Source organism: Trichomycterus rosablanca, chromosome 3 (genome assembly GCF_030014385.1).
Source record: "Trichomycterus rosablanca isolate fTriRos1 chromosome 3, fTriRos1.hap1, whole genome shotgun sequence".
In the NCBI taxonomy this organism is placed as follows: Eukaryota; Metazoa; Chordata; class Actinopteri; order Siluriformes; family Trichomycteridae; genus Trichomycterus; species Trichomycterus rosablanca.
This window is the reverse complement of record NC_085990.1, coordinates 26,027,194-26,049,293: the sequence shown is the minus strand read 5'-3', so window position 1 is coordinate 26,049,293 and position 22,100 is coordinate 26,027,194. Positions and strand designations below refer to the sequence as shown.

The 22,100-nt window shown below is 40.0% G+C and overlaps 2 protein-coding genes across 2 annotated transcripts in view; one reads left to right on the top strand and one right to left on the bottom strand.

Moving 5' to 3' along the window:
- Window positions 1–22,100, top strand: part of dpp6a (dipeptidyl-peptidase 6a) — a 69,043-nt gene that overhangs the window by 27,356 nt on the left and 19,587 nt on the right. The window contains exons 3-10 of the mRNA XM_062992015.1: window positions 4,302–4,416; window positions 11,834–11,932; window positions 14,142–14,236; window positions 14,314–14,388; window positions 16,176–16,228; window positions 16,370–16,451; window positions 18,130–18,250; window positions 19,039–19,193. Coding sequence (XP_062848085.1) covers window positions 4,302–4,416; window positions 11,834–11,932; window positions 14,142–14,236; window positions 14,314–14,388; window positions 16,176–16,228; window positions 16,370–16,451; window positions 18,130–18,250; window positions 19,039–19,193 — 795 coding nt within the window. The remainder of the gene's footprint in view (window positions 1–4,301; window positions 4,417–11,833; window positions 11,933–14,141; window positions 14,237–14,313; window positions 14,389–16,175; window positions 16,229–16,369; window positions 16,452–18,129; window positions 18,251–19,038; window positions 19,194–22,100) is intronic.
- Window positions 332–3,606, bottom strand: LOC134310422 (uncharacterized). The gene is made up of 2 exons (XM_062992013.1): window positions 3,531–3,606; window positions 332–593 (listed from the first exon to the last, which is right to left on the bottom strand). The coding sequence occupies exon 2, from the start codon at window positions 591–593 to the stop codon at window positions 360–362; it is 234 nt and encodes a 77-aa protein (XP_062848083.1). The 5' UTR covers window positions 3,531–3,606; the 3' UTR covers window positions 332–359.

Below are 22,100 nucleotides of genomic sequence, written 5' to 3'. Positions count from 1 at the left end.
AGGTACTTGTGGCTGACCATACAGCCCTACGCACACTTCCCAGATCTATGCCTACTGGACGAGAGGGATTAAATGGTATGGGCTTTGGTGCTTCTGTGTCTACATCAGCATAGGAAGGAAAGGATACAGAGTCAGGAAAGCGTTTCCGCTTCCTACCTGACATGGGACAAGAAAGACTAACCAAACCCATAAAAGAAAGCAAACATTAGTAAAAATCATAATCTCAGTTTGTACTCTTTTGTTAATTTTAACTTTTTGTTGGCAGCCCTGATTGTGTGTGTGGGTGCAAATGCTGACATTTATTGTCAGCATATATGTACACACACATTTACAAATACACACTATTGGAATACATGCATTTACCGATAGGAGGTTGTTGGTTGATCCCTCTGCTCATCTTGCTCCTCTTCATCCTCTTCTTCCCCTTCATCCAGGAGCTCCATGTCCATGAAGTCCTCCTCTTCAATGGTCATGCCTTCATGATCTTCATCGCTGTCATGTTCAGCAATAAGTCTAAGCTCGTCAGGGCCTAGCCGCTGTCTCCTCTTCAGAGACTCCATAAGGCGTGAATATTGAGCCTTGTCTCCATCCATCTCAGAATAATAAAAGAAAGAGATTACAGTGAATAAAGGTGGTGACAGTGATGTTATTTTAAAAAATAATTACATATATGTAGAATTCAATCACAAATACTCTATATGTTTTTGCCAGAGAAGCTAATGTCCACAGGCTCATGTTTAGAAGTAAACTCAAGTACACTGAACCAATACATATGACAAAAGTTTCTCAAATCTGGCACATGGTTTACACATAAAACAATAATTATCTAAGAGGAGCAATAAATACAAGACAAAACTTGATTCTATGGTTACAGTGTATCACAAAAGTGAGTACACCCCTCACATTTCTGCAGATATTTAAGTATATCTTTTCATGGGACAACACTGACAAAATGACACTTTGACACAATGAAAAGTAGTCTGTGTGCAGCTTATATAACAGTGTAAATTTATTCTTCCCTCAAAATAACTCAATATACAGCCATTAATGTCTAAACCACCGGCAACAAAAGTGAGTACACCCCTTAGTGAAAGTTCCTGAAGTGTCAATATTTTGTGTGGCCACCATTATTTCCCAGAACTGCCTTAACTTTCCTGGGCATGGAGTTTACCAGAGCTTCACAGGTTGCCACTGGAATGCTTTTCCACTCCTCCATGACGACATCACGGAGCTGGCGGATATTCGAGACTTTGCGCTCCTCCACCTTCCGCTTGAGGATGCCCCAAAGATGTTCTATTGGGTTTAGGTCTGGAGACATGCTTGGCCAGTCCATCACCTTTACCCTCAGCCTCTTCAATAAAGCAGTGGTCGTCTTAGAGGTGTGTTTGGGGTCATTATCATGCTGGAACACTGCCCTGCGACCCAGTTTCCGGAGGGAGGGGATCATGCTCTGCTTCAGTATTTCACAGTACATATTGGAGTTCATGTGTCCCTCAATGAAATGTAACTCCCCAACACCTGCTGCACTCATGCAGCCCCAGATCATGGCATTCCCACCACCATGCTTGACTGTAGGCATGACACACTTATCTTTGTACTCCTCACCTGATTGCCGCCACACATGCTTGAGACCATCTAAACCAAACAAATTAATCTTGGTCTCATCAGACCATAGGACATGGTTCCAGTAATCCATGTCCTTTGTTGACATGTCTTCAGCAAACTGTTTGCGGGCTTTCTTGTGTAGAGACTTCAGAAGAGGCTTCCTTCTGGGGTGACAGCCATGCAGACCAATTTGATGTAATGTGCGGCGTATGGTCTGAGCACTGACAGGCTGACCCCCCACCTTTTCAATCTCTGCAGCAATGCTGACAGCACTCCTGCGCCTATCTTTCAAAGACAGCAGTTGGATGTGACGCTGAGCACGTGCACTCAGCTTCTTTGGACGACCAACGCGAGGTCTGTTCTGAGTGGACCCTGCTCTTTTAAAACGCTGGATGATCTTGGCCACTGTGCTGCAGCTCAGTTTCAGGGTGTTGGCAATCTTCTTGTAGCCTTGGCCATCTTCATGTAGCGCAACAATTCGTCTTTTAAGATCCTCAGAGAGTTCTTTGCCATGAGGTGCCATGTTGGAACTTTCAGTGACCAGTATGAGAGAGTGTGAGAGCTGTACTACTAAATTGAACACACCTGCTCCCTATGCACACCTGAGACCTAGTAACACTAACAAATCACATGACATTTTGGAGGGAAAATGACAAGCAGTGCTCAATTTGGACATTTAGGGGTGTAGTCTCTTAGGGGTGTACTCACTTTTGTTGCCGGTGGTTTAGACATTAATGGCTGTATATTGGGTTATTTTGAGGGAAGAATAAATTTACACTGTTATATAAGCTGCACACAGACGTTCATTGTGTCAAAGTGTCATTTTGTCAGTGTTGTCCCATGAAAAGATATACTTAAATATCTGCAGAAATGTGAGGGGTGTACTCACTTTTGTGATACACTGTATATTTAAAATGTTGTAAATAGTCACAGACTGAAATGTTATGCACCTGTATGCTTTCAAAAAAAGCTTTCAAAAAAAGTTTGATACCATATTTTAGTCCCTTTCAAATATCTCTTGCAATACATTAGAAAATTATGCAAATCTGACAGAAATATTTTATAGATAAAACTATATTTCACTGATACAAGTAAGAATTACCACAGAAAAAAATATATTATGGTAAAAAAAGAAGTTATAAATTGCCCAGACTGACTTGTTATCTACCTATATGCACCTATATGGTAGCATAGCATACTTTAGTCTCTTTCAAATAAATGCAGCAATTTTTTAGAAAATGATGCAAATTTGACAGAAATATTTTATAGATAAAATAATATTTCTCTGTTATAAGTACAAATTACCACAGATAAAATATACCATGGAAATAAAGGTTATAAATTGCCCAGACTGACATATTATCCACACCTTTATGCTTTCTGCCTCAGCTTACTTTAGCCAGTCATGCTAAATGCATGCAATGCAAAATGTAATGATATTATGAGCAAAGCTAAGGTGATTTCTAAGCAGACTTTAGACAGTATTGAAGTAAAACAAGTAAGCTATAACTGATTTCAAGATTACATGCATAAAATCTAACTTTGGAGTTTGAGAGCAGCCTTTAGCAGCCTTTTCAAACCACATGGCTGCAGGATGCAACAAACAGCTCCGGTAGCTTAGCTTAGGTTCACTACTAATCACTTATTTGTGTAAAACTGCTGCATACTTTACAAACTACTAAACAAACGAGACTAAAAAGGTATCTGATAAACTCTCCACACGTATTTATTTCCATCTAGATGGACATAAAAAACATTACAATCGATTCAGAAAGGAGAGTTGTGCAGCTGACTGACTAAACTTAGAACGCAACTCTCAGAATCACCTCGGCTTTTCCGAAGCGTAAACACTAATAATATTACAATTTTTCTGAGTAGAAATGAAAAGTAATAACACTAATAAACAGTTTTAAAATAAATCTTACCTTATTTCACTGACAGAATTTCTCTTTCTGTGTTGTTATCCAGTCGACTGTCTCAGCAGCGCTCCGTGTGAGGGCGGGGCGAATGAAAAAAATAAATTCTCCGCCTTCTCATTAAATATGCAAACCAGCCACGACACAAACCGCTTGACCAATAACATTGCCTTTTAGCCTGGGTTGTCAGCTACCTGGGGCAGTTTTCAGATTTACAATCAGTGATTGGACGGCGGAGATATAAGGCTTCAAGCCATCGAAATTATTGTTTCGAAATTTGAATGGGCCGGCTGTAAAGGGTTTTAAAGAATGATGTGTTCCCTGAAAAAAGCCCTTTGGTTTAAATCTAAAATTCAAACTATTGTGTCATTTCAGGTTAAAATTTCATATTATTTTTATTCTTTAGACTTACTTTTATTTCTTTGTACCATTTCAGGTTATTCACTGGATTTTAACTAAATAAATGTTGATAATAACTGTAAATATTGATGTGTTCTAAAACTTTTGTTACTTTGTAGGTCATAATAGGTCTGCTAATAGCCGTAAATGTCAATGTATGATCTATATGAATGTTAATGGAATGACATGTCAGGTTTCTTCAAACTTTGGGTGTTTTTCTGAACTTACTTTTAAAATTTAAATTTGCCTCTGGCTTTTTAAACTTCAAACCTTTCAACTGTAACTACCAAATGTTGTTTTATAGTCTGAATTGTGAGTAATTGCAATCTGATGGTTTTTTGCAGCTGTGTTTTTAACTTTTCTCTCTTGTACTCTCTGTAGGATTTAGTGAGCAGTAATTCTTCACAGAGGAACTGGAAGGGAATATTAATTGCTCTCTTGGTCATTCTAATCATCCTCTCTCTGATCATTACTTCTGTCATTCTGCTTACACCAGGTACATACACAAAATACAAAACACACATAGACAGACTAACCTTTCTTTGTAGCTGTTCCCACATAAACATTATGGACATTATAAACAATTGTTCTGGTCATGCAAATTCTTACATTTACTTATACAGGACATAACCAGCTGTGTGTATTACTGTTTTTTATTGTGCAATATGCTTTACTATTTTATATACTGTATTATTGTGGATTGTCTGCTTTTTATGTTGTGCATGTATGTGCTGTGTTGAGCTGTTAAAAACCAAATCCTTTGTGTACACACAAACTTTGCCAGTAAAACTGATTCTAATTCTAATAAACTATAAAAGCTGAAATAAAAAAAATCCAGATATCTAAATATTTCTACATTGTGTAGCAGCATCATTTAATCCATTCAGATTTTCTTCACTGGAGTGGCTTATTTTTCATGTATTTTACTGTAAACACATCCATTTAACTTGGATTGGAATGTTTGGATTTTTCTGCATCTGATTGGTGTAGACATACAGTAATATACAGTGTATTTAGAAAGTATTCAAACCCTTTGACTTTTTGCACACTTTAGCAAAAAGTTGTTGTGGATTTGATTTTGAATAGATATAATTGCTTGTTTACCAACAAACTACACTTAATCACAGAGAATGAAAAAAAAAACAACAACATTCTGAGAGTCTTTCAGGGTGACATGGTGGCTCGGTGGGTAGCACTGTTGCCTCACAGCAAAAAGGTCTTGGGTTCGATCCCCAGGCAGGGCGGTCTGGGTCCTTTCTGTGTGGAGTTTGCATGTTCTCCCCAAGTCTGTGTGGGTTCTCTCCAGGAGCTCCGGTTTCCTCCCACAGTCCAAAAGCATGCAGTCAGGCTAATTGGAGACACTGAATTGCCCTGTAGGTGAATGGGTTTGTGTATGTGTGTGTATGTGTGTCTGCCCTGCGATGGACTGGCACCCCATCCAGGGTGTTACTGTGTGTGCCTTGCGCCCACTAAAGAGCTGGGATATGCTCCAGCACCCCCCCGCAACCCTAAATGGATAAGTGGTTAAGAAAGTGAGTGAGTGAATGAGAGTGAGTGTCTTTCAAAAATGTATTAAAAATAAAAAACTATAAAAGTATTTAGACCCTTTGCTTTGACGCTACAAATTTTGGTCAGGAAAACCTGCTTGCCTGAATTATCCTTGAGATATTATCCTTGTCTAGAACAAAATTATGTTAATTGCAATTTTAATTGATTGTGTCTATAAGCACATACAATTGCATTGTCAGGATGAAGTCCAATCAACTGTGTATCTCCAAGCCAAATTGTTTCAAGGCCACATTGTGCAAATTAATCAGCAAGCTAACTTGATATTGTCACCTTACATTGAACAATTTGTTGTTGTTTTTTTTTGGTCACCTCATGTAGCATTACCTCTAGTAACCACTAGACGGCAATATAAATATTTTTCTTTTTTGGCCACATAGCGTACAGTATTTGTGGACTGCTGTATCCCGGAGTTTATTATAAATATCTTCTTCAGTAAAATTATTTTAGCTCTACAATGACAGTGAACAATCAACTCTGGTCATTAACAGAAATTGTCATCTATCAGTTTGCCTTCACAAATAACTTTAGGCATTGAGAGAGACCAGCTTTACCATTAATCAAATAAAATTAAGTAAAGCCTTCACACCAGCCCCGGTTCTGGACTGCTTTGCTTGGGGGGGCAGTAAAACCTAATGAGGGGGCATGTTGATAGTCATGTTTTTGAAGCCAGAAATATATTCAAGGCTTGATTTGTGCATGAATGATGACAGCCAAGCTATTGATACTGGCTTAAAGTGATGTATGAGGTAAAGAAATAAAAATGCATGTTTTCGAACTTAAACTTAAAACCCAATGATTAAAAAATACATGTTGATTATGTAAATGGAGAAAAAAGATTATCTAATTGTATTTCATTTTAATACGCCCCCTTAATTAAATTGCCATTACTAATAGAACAACTCTATTTCTTGAAAGGCTTTAATACAAATTTAAGTCAAAGCTGACAAATGTCACACAGACTGAGAATATTCAAACGTGGAAATAGGAATGAGTGAGAATATTTATATTATTGGGAAATTAAAATATAAAGAAAACAAAAGAATACTAATTCTGTAAAAAAAAAGTGTTTACCAGTATACCTGCCTCTCGCTCACACTAACAGAACATATACTGCCGAACTGAACTGTTTGGGGCAGTCTGCCGATTTTTATATGACTCAAAGAGCCAATCAGGAATAAGCAAGGAAATATCTTCACACTGTAAAACAAAATGCATTTTTGTGATTGGTTCAGAGATAATTTTAAAAATAGCCGTTGCTTGCATTGTGCTTGGGGGGGCAAAGACACAATTTGGGGGGGCAATGCCCCCCTCAGCCCCCCCCTAGCGCCGGCCCTGCTTCACACTTACAATAATTTAATTTAGATATCTGCTTCATCAGATAGCATTTTATTTTAGGTGCAGCTGATCCAGAATAAAGATTCACATTGGCACTGGGACTGATGTGCAATAAATAAAAGACTTACAATTAAATAATTGGGGAGTTACATAAGTGCAATCACTATTCAAAAATTACATAACTCTTTTGTATTAAAATTTTGCTTTCAGTCATGCACTCATGGGAGTGGTTATGAGGATGTTTAACAGAGCCACAGTCTCAGAAAAAGTCTCTTAGAGGTTGTACCTCAGCAGAACCTGGTACAGTGCCAGTGTACCACAGCAGCCCTTAAATTCAGGACTCTCACAGATGAGGGCAATTGTGTGAGCCATAACTTGGTAACAGTGATTCATGTTTATATGCTATGCTTTGATGATATCAGTGATGACGTAACTCCTCGTCATGAGGTGCATGTGTGCCTTATCATTAGACTGATTACGCTTGATTGGGTTAGGTTAGACAACAGAGAACAAACAGTCCCGCATTTGCTGTATTTATTTCATTTATCTTGTGTATTGTATTTTATGCATTCCTCCTTTTTATTTCCTGAGAAGTCAACAGGAGTTTTGTCTAATAAACTATTTGTTGTTGGGACCTAATCTCTGTGTGTGCTTACTGGAAATGTGTGTCGGGAGCCTCCTCTGCTAACCTCTACAGGCAAAAATTAGAAAGGTTTGAATTAGCCTCTACAGCAAATCTGTCCTGAGCTTTACCTTATTCAGTATGGGGTATGTCCTGATGGTGGTGTTCAGAGCCTCAACAGGGAATGTATGGCAGTGCTGTTCAAACATCTCTCTTTGTAATAGCGTGGCACACACAAGATGGTCAGTGAAGGAGAACCTTTCCTTGATGTGAGCCAGGATAGTGTTGCAGACTTGTCAAAAACAGGTATGATGGGTCTAGAGAGATGTAGTGAAAAACTATCAAATTTCCTTTGGATATTTTATTTATTACCCTAATTTAACCAGGAAAAGAAAAACAAACTCACTTAGATTAAAAACATCTTTTTCAGGATAGTGTATATAAAGTGGAAAGAAAGCAAAATGTTGAGAAGTGAATATACTCAAGCAAATGATAATAAAGACTTCTACCATCCATTCCTAAATGTGTTGGATTTTACAACACTGGGTTCCAGCACTTGAGTACATCTACTTATATGGCTGGTAGTACATGCCTATACCTCTTTATTAAGCCCCTGCTTCTCTTCTTCTAGATAATTGGCTGGTATAATTTAGAATTTAAAAGAAAGATTCATTTCAGTGATATAGGCTTACACCACACATATACATCTGGTTATGACAAGGTTCTTTATGGCTTGCAAACTGCTTGTGAATCAGTTTGATGAGGGCATGTTTGATGAAGACTGCATCAATGTCCTTCTTCTGCTGCTGCTGGTACAACCGAGTCTGTGTAGAAACGTCTGTTGTGTCATCTGCTTGGATTGCTACGAATCTAGCTGATCTCACCTCCTCCATGATGCATTCCCTTATGACTGATAGCATGCAATCCAACGGCTCATTTTGTACTGTTTTTGATGTGCCCTTAAAGACTGTGGCAGCTTTCAAGTGCTCCTCAAACACCTTGTATAGTGACACCACTGAGTCGACCAGTCCACGAAAAATCCCAGGGTTGCTAGGGCCCTCTGTTTCATCTCTGCCTTGCAATGCAACTCAAACACTCTGCAAAATTTTACACAGTCGATAAGATGGGCTAGAATGTGGCGGTTCTTGCTCACTTCATCATTGTGATGGCGAACAGCTGCGAACGGCTATCCTGTAGCTCTCATCCAACTGTGTGGCAATGTTGACCCTCCCGAAAGCTGAAAGTTTCAGACAACTGTACATAAGCAGCTTCAACGTTTCATTCTTTTTCACCTTCTCCCAGAGATGATGCATGCCGGTGATACCATCATGATGGAACAGAATGCAGGGATAGCAGAACAACGCGTTAGCTTCTTTACAGCCACTAGCCATGTTTTATGCTCAAAGCAGCACAGCAAAAATCCCCAGTTATATGATTTTCTCCCCTTTGTAGACACTAGCTTGATGTTTAAATTTGGTTTGGGTAGCCCTAATTCTTCCTGATTACTATGTCGACTGAATAGCACTTCTCTTAATGACATGACCGAGTTGCTCTGAGTTGACAAAGCCATGTTGACCAGATCACTAGCTGCCTCAATTATCCCCGTACAGGTTACATATGATGCAAGAATGTAAGTACTAGCCCTTACAGAACCCATACAGCTTGCATTGCAGTGACTACAGCTGAAAAAAAATGCCTTAATATGAGAGTCTATCAGAGCATTCTGGGCAATTTTTTAATCAGACTGTAATCACCCAATAGGGGTAGTACTGTACAGAACACAACCTGATGATAATTGGACTATGATATTCAGAGGCAAGAAAAAACTGTCCAAAACAGTCACAGCTAGTTTAACACTGTGGTAGAATGTAACAGAAAAACATTCTTCCCCTTCGCCCTTTGGTGGTGAATTGCCTGACATCACAACTTAATTAATAAATTACTCTTCATGCGTCATTCACAAGGGCGTTGGAGAAAATTGGGGACCCAAACCATCACCAATATAACAGAAAAAAGCATCAATAAAACGAAGAAACACAAGAAAGCAACACAAATTGCTAAAACAATAATTTGTTATTTTTTTCTTGAGGGGAGGGGGGTATAAGTAAAAAAATGTAAAATGCTATTCATTACCATAGTTTGAAAAATGAAAGAGAAGTGTCAGATGCTTGAGTCAGATTTTTTATGCACCCATCACAACATCGCCTAAATGCCTGAAAGCCCGACTTTCAACATGAATCTACACATGATGTACTTTATTTCTATAAAGAAACTTACTTTAACATCTAGTTTCTAAAAAATAGGAAAAGAAAAACCCTGTAGAAAATGCTGAGCTGTATGAGAAATTGATCTATTTACCTTTAATTTATCAAAAAATTTAAACAATTCTGTTCACATATTTACTCCCATCAATCTGACATGGCAATATGTATCTGAGTGAGATGAAGTGTGAACGCTGATGGATTGTTCATGCTCGCTCTCTCAAACACTGAATACATTTCACACTTTATTTATTCTGTATGAACCAAAACTTCACATTTTATCTAAACAATATGAATAGTTCCCCATCATTCTTTTTTTTTTTTTTTTTTATCAGCTTCAGGTGTCTGTGTGGAGTGTCCTATAGAATCAGAACAACACCAAAAGCTGGTAACTTTTAACAGGAAGAAGCGAGGCAGCAGGCTGACGCTGAGTCGCAACTTTAGCACAAGAATGCGAGGATAGTCCTTTACTACAGCTGTTTCACCTGCTGCATGCTCGATTGTTGGTCAACCATTGCACCAGTCCCAGGAGGTCAAATATGGTGTGTGCTCCTACTCAGGGCCTACCACTACCAATATGACTACTTGACTTTGACTTCAAACTGGCGTACTTTTTTTTTTGGATATAATGTACGCTAAGCCTCATTATGGCTTGTGGAAAATTCTATAGCCAGAAATATTAGCAGTAGTTTGGCTGTTGTCTGCTGGCTGTTGGTTTCAGGAGCCAGAGTTGCAAACATTCATTTACAGCTTCCCAGTCTGCTAGACAAGTGAATTTCTGTGCATGTAAGCTTTCCCGTAACCTACTTTTTATTGATCATTTTTATCTCTTTTGTAATCGTCCAATGTTTGATTTAGATATACAACCCTAAATCAGAAAAAGTTGGGACAGTATGGAAAATGCTAATAAAATAAAAATTCAGTGTTCCTTACATTTACTTTGACTTTTACATGATTTGCAGACATTTTGAAAAGCAACAGTAGCTGATATAACCACATGGTCAAAGGAATTACTTTGGCAAACCTTTGTCAAGCACTACAATATGGAGTTACATGCACTTGCAGACTTGCAGACAAACTTTACTGTGCAAAAAAAAGCCTTATGTCCAGAAGCGGTGTAAACTTTTCTGGGCTCGGAGGCATCTAGGATGGACCATCACACAGTGAAAATGTGTATTGTGGTCAGATGAATCAGCATTCCAGGTTTTTTTTTTTTTTTTTTTTTTTTAAAGAACTCTGTGTGCTCCGGAACAAAGACAAAAAGGACCATCCAGACTGTTATCAACAACAAGTCCAAAAGCCAGGGTCTGTCATGGTATGGGGCTGTGTCAGTGCCCTTGGCAAAGGTAATTTACACTTCTGTGATGGCAGCAATAATGCAGAAAAGTACATTGAGATCCTAGAGCAACATATGCTGCCTTCAAGATGTCATCTTTTCCAAGACAATTGCAAAACCACATGCTGCACACATTACAAGGGCATGGCTGTGGAAGAATAGGGTACAGGTACTGGACTGGCCTGCCTGCAGTCCTGACCTGTCCCCAATAGAGAATGTGTGGAGAATTTTGAAACGAAAAATGTGACAATGACGACCCCGTACTGTTGCACATCTTAAAAGACGTTTTGACACTGAGGAGACCAAGTGATTTAGTGTTTAAGGTTTTATTTTGTCCCATTCTTCCTGCAAACATGTCTTAAGTGTGGTAAAAAAAAAGAATGGCAACAATACAAAATGGTAAATGCTGTACTGTCTTAACTTTTTTGGAATGTGTTGCAGGCCTGAAATGCAGGAATGGATGTTTATTAATAAATGAAATGAAGTTGAGCAGACAAAACATGAAATAACTCAGGTTTATACTGTCTGCAATGAAATAAAAGTCAAAGTAAATGTAAGAAACTGTGTTTTTTTATTATTTGCATTTTTCATGCTGTCTGATTTGGGGTTGAACAAAAATTTGTGTGCACTAATTTTATGTTTAATTTTCTAAAAAGTTGATTACACTTTTTGTGTTTTTTATCAGCCTGTGGCTTTATGTTCCTAATGACTTGCAATATTCTGCTTGCTATATTTCTGTCTGTGCTGAAAGGGTTTGGCCATTCTATTTAAGGTTTTAATATTTTGGCAGGTGAAGATGACAGTCTGGCCTTGAAGACAAAAGTGACGGTGAAGGACGTCTTTAGCAAAGATTTCAAAATTAACGACCCTGAAGCTAAATGGATCAGTGGTAAGAAAGATTAGATTTTATTTATTCATTTCAGTTTGGCAGAGTCCTGAAGCAAATTGCAATGTTGGAAAGCTCAGGTGGCACAGCAGTCCAATATGCTAGTCCACTACTGCTGTTTAATCCTTGCAATTTGGGCCTCAACAGTGCTACTAGCCTGGCTGGTGACGTGACACGTGTCAGAGAAGAACATTGCTAGTTTGCTTCCTTTGTTGGCCAGCATGGGGTTGGTGTAAGCAGCAGAATAATTTTAAAGACTTGAAAATAAACATATTTGAAGAAAACTTAAACATAGCAAAAAGACTTTGTAAAAAGGCTTTGTAACCTTTTTCGGTTTGGCTGATTAAAATGAGTTTTACTAAATCAGTTGTTTTAGCTCAAGTTCCCAATAATTAAAAGTGGTGCTACCAGCCTGGCTGGTGAATTCACATGTGTTGGAGAGGGCAGTATGCAATAAAAAAGGCAATTAGAAGGGAGGCAATTAGTATTTCAAAGCAATTTGATATGCAAGGTAATAATTAGCCCCGCTATATGTTTCCATTACCAGCTCTGTCCTTCATCCTTTGTCAGTAATAGACTCAAGTTCTCATTCTGCTGTGGTTCAGTGGTTTTTCTAGGGTGAGTGATTCGGAGCAGTTCTGTGTTAAAGCTCTGGTCCCAATTGACAAAGAAATATAAATAAAATATACCAAGAGGCATTATGGAGGTCTGATTGAGGTGTTGGGCTGCAAGATGCGGCAAATTACAGTATGCAGTCTTACACTGGAACATACCGGAAAGTCAAGCCGGAAAGTCTGCACACTCCTTTCACCTTCTCCACGTGTTATTACATTACAGACTCATTCTATAATAGATTGAGTTCTTTTTTTGTCACAAAATTCTACACAAAATTCGCCCACAATGACAAAGTGAACGCAGGTTTTTGGACATTTGTGCCAAGACGGCACAAATTTGGAGGATGGGCCTTGGCCAGGGAGGTGTGCGGGAACCCAAGGGTCAGTCTGACAGAGCTCCAACGTATCCTTGTGGAGATGGGAAAACCTATCAGATCAACCATACAGGCAGCACTCCACAAATCACGCCTTTATGGTAGAGTGGACAGACAGAAGCCACTCCTTAATAAAAGGCACACTTGGAGTTTGCCAAAATGCACCTAGAGACCATGAGAAACAAGATTCTCTGGTCTGATTAAACCAAAATTAATTTTTTTGGCCTAAATACCAAGCGTCATGTCTGGAGGAAACCAGGCACTGCTCATCACCTGGCTAATGCTGTCCCTACAGTGAAGCATGGCGGTGGCAGCATCACGACTAGACCTGATAGAGGGAAAGATGAATTCAGCTAAGTACACTGAGATCATTGAAGAAAACCTGCTCCAGAGCGTTCTGGACCTCAGACTGGGGCAAAGGTTTACCTTCCAACATGACAATGACCTGAAGCACACAGCCAAGAAAATAAAGGAGTGGCTTCGGAGAAAGTCTGTGAATGTCCTTGAGTGGCCCAGCCAAAGCCCGGACCTGAATCCAATCGAACATCTGTGGAAGGAGCTGAAAATGGCTGTGTACCGAAGCTCCCCATCCAATTTGACGGAGCTTGCAAGGATTATGCCAAGAGGAATGGGCAAAAATGTCTAGAAACAAGTGTGCCAAGCTTGTAGCTTCTTTCCCAAGACGCCTTGAAGCTGTAATTGCTGCCAAAGGTGCAATAACCAAGAATTAGGCTAAGGGTGTGTACAGATATGTAACCCCTAAATAAACCATTTTTGGCAGTAAAATAAAATTGCATATTTTCTAAACCCTGTTTTCACTTCATAATTATTGGTGATTGTGGGTAGATGTTTGAGGCACAAAAAGAACTCTATTATAGAATGAGTCTGTAACGTAATAAAACGTGGAGAAGGTGAAAGGGGTGTGCAGACTTTCCAGTTTGACTGTAACTATAGAGACAGCAACTGGCAGTAAGTGGACTCTGCTACAAATAGTGCACCTTAACAGAGAGACGATTTAGTTTCTGAACGAGGACAGGGTTCAGTATGGCTAGGTAGTGGAGAGGAGAAGATCTTGATGATGATCTGAATGCAGTGTTTGAGTTTGAGAAAAAGAAAATAGTGGAGAGGATTTTTAAAGTGATTAATTTCAAGGTTTACTTGTTCTGTAAATTGAATTTCTAGTTCCTGTAGATTGAGACCAGGAGTTTTTGTTTCCTTTTGTAGATGATGAACTCCTGTATCGAACTCATGAAGGTGCTGTGGTGAAACTTAATGTGGAGAAGAATGAAAGCACATTTCTGGTGCCCAACAGAAAGTTTGTAAGTGTTTTTCTACAATTTTAAATGGAGTTACATAGAGTGTTGGATAAAGGTCTCATTTTTTCTTGTCTGTACAGGAAATGTATAAAGCCAGTAGATATGATGTTTCTCCCGATATGAAGAACGTACTACTGGCATACAACATACAGCCGGTGAGACACATCCATCGTTCTGATAGATGAAACCTCTGTCTCCTAATGTCATTGTACTTTGTCCCCATGTCTCCTCTGCTGGAGTAAGGTGCAGCATGTTAATCATGAGTGGTATTGTTTCTCTATTTAACATGTATCAGCCCTCTATTAGGTCCCAGCATGCACCGCAGCATCTCCTCACAAGAATAACCAACAGTGGGCAATCAGATTATTGTTATCTGATAGCTTCTTCTTCTTCTTCTTATTATTATTATGCAGTAAGCAATCACATAGCCTATTCGATAGCCTTATTATTATTGGTGTGATTGCAGTTGGCAATCACACTATTGTTATCTGTCAGTCTTTTTATTATTATTATTTTTTAAAATAATATTATTATTAAAATATTATTATTATTATCATTATTATTATTCAGCCTGTTTTTGTCAGGCTTTCTTCATCCGAAATTGTAGAAATACTGACGTTGTTCCAACTCTAAAACCTCTATCTCGTCGATGTCACCACAACCTATATACAGCTTTTAGATCTATGCACCTGTTCACCCGCCATGCCCATTTTTATCTCTCTTTTTTGCTCAATTCTTGTCCCTTCCTTTTTTTGAAAGGCAGGTTTATCGACTGTACTTCCGCTCAACTAATAGCTTGGACACACACAATCACCTGTCTGGGCAAAAGTATTCACATCCCCACCAACTACATGCTGAAACACACACACTGTCACCTGCATGATCAAAAGTACTCAGACACCATCAACTTTATGACCAAAAGTATTTAGACGCCACAAACTGCATGCTGGCACAGACACACACAGTCAACTGACCGAGTAAAAGTATTCTCACTCCCACTAACTACATGCTTGGACACACACACCTGCATGACCAAAAGTATTTGGACACTACAGCATGACCAATGGTCTTCAGATGCCACCAAGTGCATGCTTGCACAAACACACACCCTCACCTGCATGACCAAAAGTATTAGAACACCACCAACTGCATGTCCAAAAGTATTTAGACACCACCTAATGCATGATCAAAAGTATTCAGATGCCACTAACTGCATAAGCTAAAGTATTTAGATGCCACCAACGTATGTCTGCACACACACAGAGTCATCGGCCACTGTTCCAACTTTAAAACGTCCATCCCATTGATGACATGGATTGTATACAGCTTTTGGATACGGGTACCTGATTGCCCACCATGCCCGTTTTTATCCCTTTTTTTGTCCCATTCACTTTCATTCATTTTATTAAAGGCACATCAATCTACTGTATTTCTGATTGATCAGTAGACACTGTTTCGGACATACTACCTCAGGGCAGGATCACCACCACACATTCAAAGTCGTTTTGACCCACACTTTTGAATCTTTTCCTATCATCCCTCATTCCTCCCATTCACTCCACAAAGTTGAATCAGTTCATCTGGACACAAGTCCAGATAACCACCAGCTTTCTAGCAACCATCTGATACACTGTATTAACCATGTAGCAACAGCGTAGTAACTTGTCATAATCTTAGGAACTGCCTAGAAACTCATTAATAACAACCTGTAACTATACCATCTAGCGAAACCTTAGAATTTAGCTAGGAAAACCTTAACAACCAAAGAGTACATTTTGGCAACCATCTAGCAACACATTAGCATCTGCCAAACAATTAGCATAACACATTACCATCTGCCAAGCATCTACTGCAATTACACTTGTATTTTCTTCAGGAAATGCACCTTTCTTTCTCATCTTCTTCTTCTTCATTATTATTGTTATAATTATTATTCCTACAGATTTATCGGCACTCCTTCACTGCATACTACATCATTTGTAGTTTGGAAACTCCGTAAGTACACACACACACACACACACACACACACACACACACACACACACACACACACACACATACCATACATACATATACACACATTTAGTGTGGCTCTATTGTTGACTGTGGGGCTCTATCTGTTGCTTTCTATAACAGGGAAACATGGATTCTGAATCCTCCAGAAGTGCGTAACGCTCGTCTTCAGTATGCAGGATGGGGACCACAGGGTCAGCAGCTGGTAGGAACTACTTCCCACAATCCTTTACACCTGTAGCATCATAAAATATATATGGTCAAAAGTGTGTAAAGTCCTTACTATAAGCTTGTTGAACATACTGGTTAATTAATGTGGAGTTTTAGTGATAACAGCCTACATTTAGAAGGCTTTCCACACAATGGGACTCTGTGCCCATTTAATCAAAAAAGCATTAGAGACATTAGGCAATAAGGTTGGAAGAAATGCCCTGGGTCTTCAATTTATCACATAGATGTCCAGTGGGGTTGAGGTTAGCCCTCTGTGCAGGCCACTTGAGATTCTTCACACCAGATTTGTGAAGCCATGTCTGTATGAACCTCAGAGCACGTCAGAGCACAGTTATGCTGCCATAGCTGGAGGTGTATAACAATTATATTTTGATGTTTTACCACATTTTCAACCATCCTTCCCCTCAGACATAGTCAATCATGTCTGTATACAGCACTGCTGGGGATTTGAAGCCATAGTGGGTGAGTGAAAATCACCGCTGGGCCACATAGGAGGGATGTCCTTATACTTTTGGCCATGTAGTGTATGTGAAGATAATTTAAATTTACATTGTGATTTTTCTTATTAAAAATCCTAAAACAAACTTTACATAAACAGTGTACAAAATATACAACAATAACATTTTAATTAAATGGTACATATAGAGCTAATATCTTCCAGTTTTCAGATGATATATGAAACACATATTCCCCAGAGGCATCAGGAGGTGCAGCAGTCTATTTTGCTAACCCCCCACTGGTAAGATCTGAGTTCAGAACTCAGCGGTGCTCTTGGCCAACTGGGCATATACACAGACTTGATTGGCTATGTCTGGGGGGTGGCCGAAGCTCTGTAATAGATTGGTGCCCTATCCAGGGTATTCCTGCCTTGCACCCAATGTTTCATGGTGGAACCGGTCCTACTGTGACCTTGACCAGAATAAAGCAGTTGATGAAGATAAAAAAAAAAAAAAAAAAATTTCTTCTAATGTTGTGCAAGTGATCTTTGTATTTAACTGAAGCCCTACATCAATGGAACAAAGTGAGCTTGATGGGCTGTACAGCTTAAGAAGATCAGCAAGATATTCGAATGAGAAATATACTAAAATATGTGTAAGAGTAAACATGTAGATGAATCACTGTACTTCAGATATTGACAGTGTTTCATGGTGCAGTTATATAACATACTGTATATAGTATATAACAATAAAAACATGTGCAAATTAAAAAATTTGATAAATTTATATCCAATACTATTAAATTGGCGCCCAGATGGCGCAGCAGGATATTCCGCTAGCATACCAGCTCAGAGATTCTAAACTCCTCTGCGTTGCCACCACATCGAAATATGTAGGCGGGTTCTTCAAACGCTGTGTAAGGACCCTGATTGGCGGATAGAGGCGCCTGTACAGACTGCATAGGTGGAAAAGGGTTCCGTTAAGGGCTGCGTGCGGGTCGGAGGAGGCGTGAGCAGCAACATACCCTCCTCAACTGCAACAAATTGGGGATCCCCAGAGTGGAAGACAAATTATTACACTAAATTGGGAGAAAAAATGAGAGAAAATGCATAATATATATTAAATATGTAATACTATTAAATCACACACTTATCATAACCATCATTAGTGTTTTTTAATTTCTTAAAACTTATTTTACCTTTTCCTTTTTTTTAGATTTTTATATTTGAGAATAATATCTACTACCGAGCCAACGTTGAGAGCCGAACCATCCGTCTGGTTTCCTCTGGCAAAGAAAGAGTGATCTTCAATGGTCTTTCTGACTGGCTGTATGAGGGTATGTAAATGTAATAAATGGCATTGTCTACAATCCAAATGTACATTATATGGCAAAGCGTGCTGTATGTGGACACATTTTCATTTTATTTCCATTACAATTCCATTTACATATACAACTTCACTGTTTGGAAGGCAGGAACATCCTTTACAGGGCGCTAATCATTCACAGAACTTCAGCCATCTCCCTCAGACATAGTCAATCTTGTCTGTGTAGTGTAATAGACCACTGTGCCACCCGAGCACCTACAAAAAATTATTTAAATAAAAAATTATTGCTTCCGGGTTTGTAGTGGAGAAACTCACACAGAGTAACCCCATGTAAACCCCAATTATACACTGTTGGAATAAACTGAAATGCCACTTTTGGCCATATAATGCACATCTTCTCTGAATTATTTTTGCTCTTTGTTGTTTAGTACAGAATGTGTAACTGTAGCTTACACTGATTACTTTTGGCAATTAATTGTTTAAATAAATGATTGAATTTGAAGGGAGACATGGTGGCACAGCTGGTAGTAAGTGAGTGAGTAAATAAATCGGTGAGAGAGTGAGTGATTTGCAGTGTGACATTATTTGAGCATATCAGTCTATATTAGAAATTTTTTTTTTTACCTTAGTGGCAACATTTTATCGTATAAAAAAATACTGATAGCAATCATAACATTGTACAGTGAGCTAATACAGGGGTTAAAAATATTTTCAGCATCTTCTCCTTTGATATCAGTGCATGTGTTAATATGTTTCTGCAGATCATTTTTCTTAACAATCGTTTTTTCCCTCACACAGAGGAGATTTTTAAGTCCCATATCGCCCACTGGTGGTCTCCTGATGGTGCCCGGCTGGCTTATGCTACCATTAACGACACTCTGGTGCCCAAGATGGAGCTGCTTTTGTTTACTGGATCATCATACCCGCGTGGCAGAACGTATCACTACCCTAAAGTAAGACATGTAGCCCACAAGATCTAGTTTGATTTTAGTTAAAAAAAAATGCAATTCAATATATTCATAATAGCATACACATTTTTAGCCAACAATGGTAATTGCTGTTTGTTCCGGGTTGTTTGGAGTTGAAGACAAACTCTTAAGTACATGTGCAAAGATTGCAAGATGGTGCCCACCGTGGCAGACGTCTTTGTACCGTCCTCCTTACTCAAACGCTATTTTTTGTTTATTTTAGCTTTTTTATTTGTATTAAACACAAAGTTTAGCTACGCACAAATTAGGTACAGCAGAGAAGCACTACTGGACATCGGTAAAGTTCATCATGAACTTTCATTAAGCATTTCGGACTTTGACTTTCTTTTACATCCACACTCCGCGGAATGTGAGCAGCATGGACCAGCAGCACCGGCGTTGGACGAGCGACGTAGGCGGCGAACAGAGCGGCCAAAATGGAAGCGTGGCGAGAGAGGTGGGCTTCATGCTAGGCTAAAGGCTAGGGCTACACGACCACCGCTACCTAGCCTGTTGCTGGCTAACGTTCGCTCCCTCGAAAACAAGCTGGATGAGCTGAGAACCAGGATAACAACACAACGTGAGATCAGAGACTGCTGTGCTGTTATTCTGACAGAAACCTGGCTCTGAAATAAAACACCGGACTCAGCAATTCATCTGCAGACGCACTCTGTTTACCGCTGGGACCGCAACTCCGCGTCGGGTAAGAACAAAGGCGGCGGTGTGTGTGTGTACGTGAACAACAGTTGGTGCTCGGATGTACATATTGTGGAAAAACACTGTTCAGCTGATTTAGAACTGCTAATGCTGAAGTGTAGACCCTTTTATCTGCCGAGGGAGTTTAACACAGTGTATATACTCGCTGTTTACATTCCACCGTGGGCTAACGCCGCTACAGCACTGGGGCTACTGCACGATACAATCAGTAAACAAGAGACTGCACACCCGGACGCCGTGTTCATCGCAGCCGGCGATTTTAACCATTGCAACCTAAAAAGTTTTCTGCCCAAATATCACCAGCATGTAAGCTTTCCGACGAGGGAGAGGAACATGCTTGACCAAGTCTACAGCAACGTAAAGGGAGCTTACAGGGCAGTACCACGGCCACACTTCGGACAGTCCGACCACATTTCCGTGTTCCTCTACCCTGCATACAGACAACTCCTCAAGCGAGCACCACCAGTGAGTAAAACTGTTAAAGTGTGGAATGAAGAAACTGATCTGGAACTTCAGGACTGTTTTAACAGCACAGACTGGGACGTGTTTAGAACTGCTGCTCTGAGAGAGGACTGTACTGTTGATTTAGAGGAGTATGCTTCTGGAGTAACTGGCTACATCAGCTACTGCACTGAGGCTATTGTTCCCACTAAACACTGCAGGAACTACCCCAACCAAAAACCCTGGATAAACTGTGAAGTTCGTTCCATGCTACGTGCTCGCTCAGCTGCATTTGTCTCAGGCAACGCAGAGGACTACAAAAGGGCCAGATATTTTCTGCGCAGAGCCATCAAAGGGGCCAAGAGACAGTACACACTGAAGCTGGAGGGATATTACATCAATACGAACTCCCGGCGCATGTGGCAAGGTTTGCAACACATCACAGATTACCAGCAGAAGAACATAGACATTACAACCAGCAATCCATTACTAACAGAAGAGCTGAATGAGTTCTACGCGCGCTTTGAGGCCCTCACCATCGAACCACTGAAAGAGGTTCCAACCACAGAGAGCACACAGGACGCTTCACTCATTGTGTCTGTGATGGAGGTGCGCAGGGCGCTTCTGAGAATAAACCCAGGGAAGGCAACTGGTCCAGACAGCATTCCCGGATGTGCACTACAGGTTTGTTCATCAGAGTTGGCGGATGTGTTTGCAGACATATTCAACCTGTCTCTTATGCAAGCATCTGTTCCTTCCTGCTTTAAGACCACCACCATTGTTCCACTCCCAAAGACAAACACAATAACCTGCTTGAATGACTATTGTCGCATTGCGCTCTCACTTATTGTAATGAAGTGCTTTGAAAGGATAGTCATGACTCATATCCAAACAGCTATTCCAGACACGTTGGACCCCCTACAGTTTGCTTATCGTCAAAACAGATCCACTGATGATGCAATCTGCACAGCCATGCACACAGCCCTTTCACACCTGGAAGGCAAGGACACGGATGTAAGAATGCTGTTCATCGACTACAGCTCGGCGTTCAACACAGTCATCCCACACAGGCTCACTGAAAAGCTCCACAACCCTTGGACTGACACCGACCCTCTGTAATTGGATACTAGATTTTCTATCTGACCGATCTCAGTCAGTCAGGATTGGCACTCGAACATCCAGCACAAAGACCATAAACATTGGGACACCTCAAGGCTGCGTGCTGAGCCCTCTTCTGTACTCGCTCTTCACATATGACTGTGTGGCCTCCTGTAACACCACGAGTATTATTAAGTTTGCTGATGACACCACCGTCATTGGTCTTATTACTGGGGAGGATGAGACGGCGTACAGGAAGGAGGTAGCAGATCTTGTGGTATGGTGTCAGAAAAAAAACCTTTTATTAAATATCAACAAGACAAAGGAACTGATTGTGGACCCCAGGAGGAGAGGAGAACAGCATACACCTCTGTATATAGGTGGAACAGTGGTGGAGAAGGTGAAAACCTTTAAATTCCTGGGTGTGCACATCAGTGAGGATCTCACCTGGTCCTGCAACACACACCATATCATCAAGAAGTCACAACAGAGACTGTATCTCCTAAGAAGGCTAAGGAAATTTGGCATGTCAACCAAAATTCTCAGCAACTTCTACAGATGTACGGTCGAAAGTGTCCTTACCAGCTCCATCACAGTCTGGTACGGAAACTGCACTGCAGAGGACAGGAAGGCACT

Bases quoted from the DNA above. Each gene is read 5' to 3' on its own strand.
- LOC134310422 (XM_062992013.1), bottom strand. From the start codon at position 593: ATGGATGGAGACAAGGCTCAATATTCACGCCTTATGGAGTCTCTGAAG.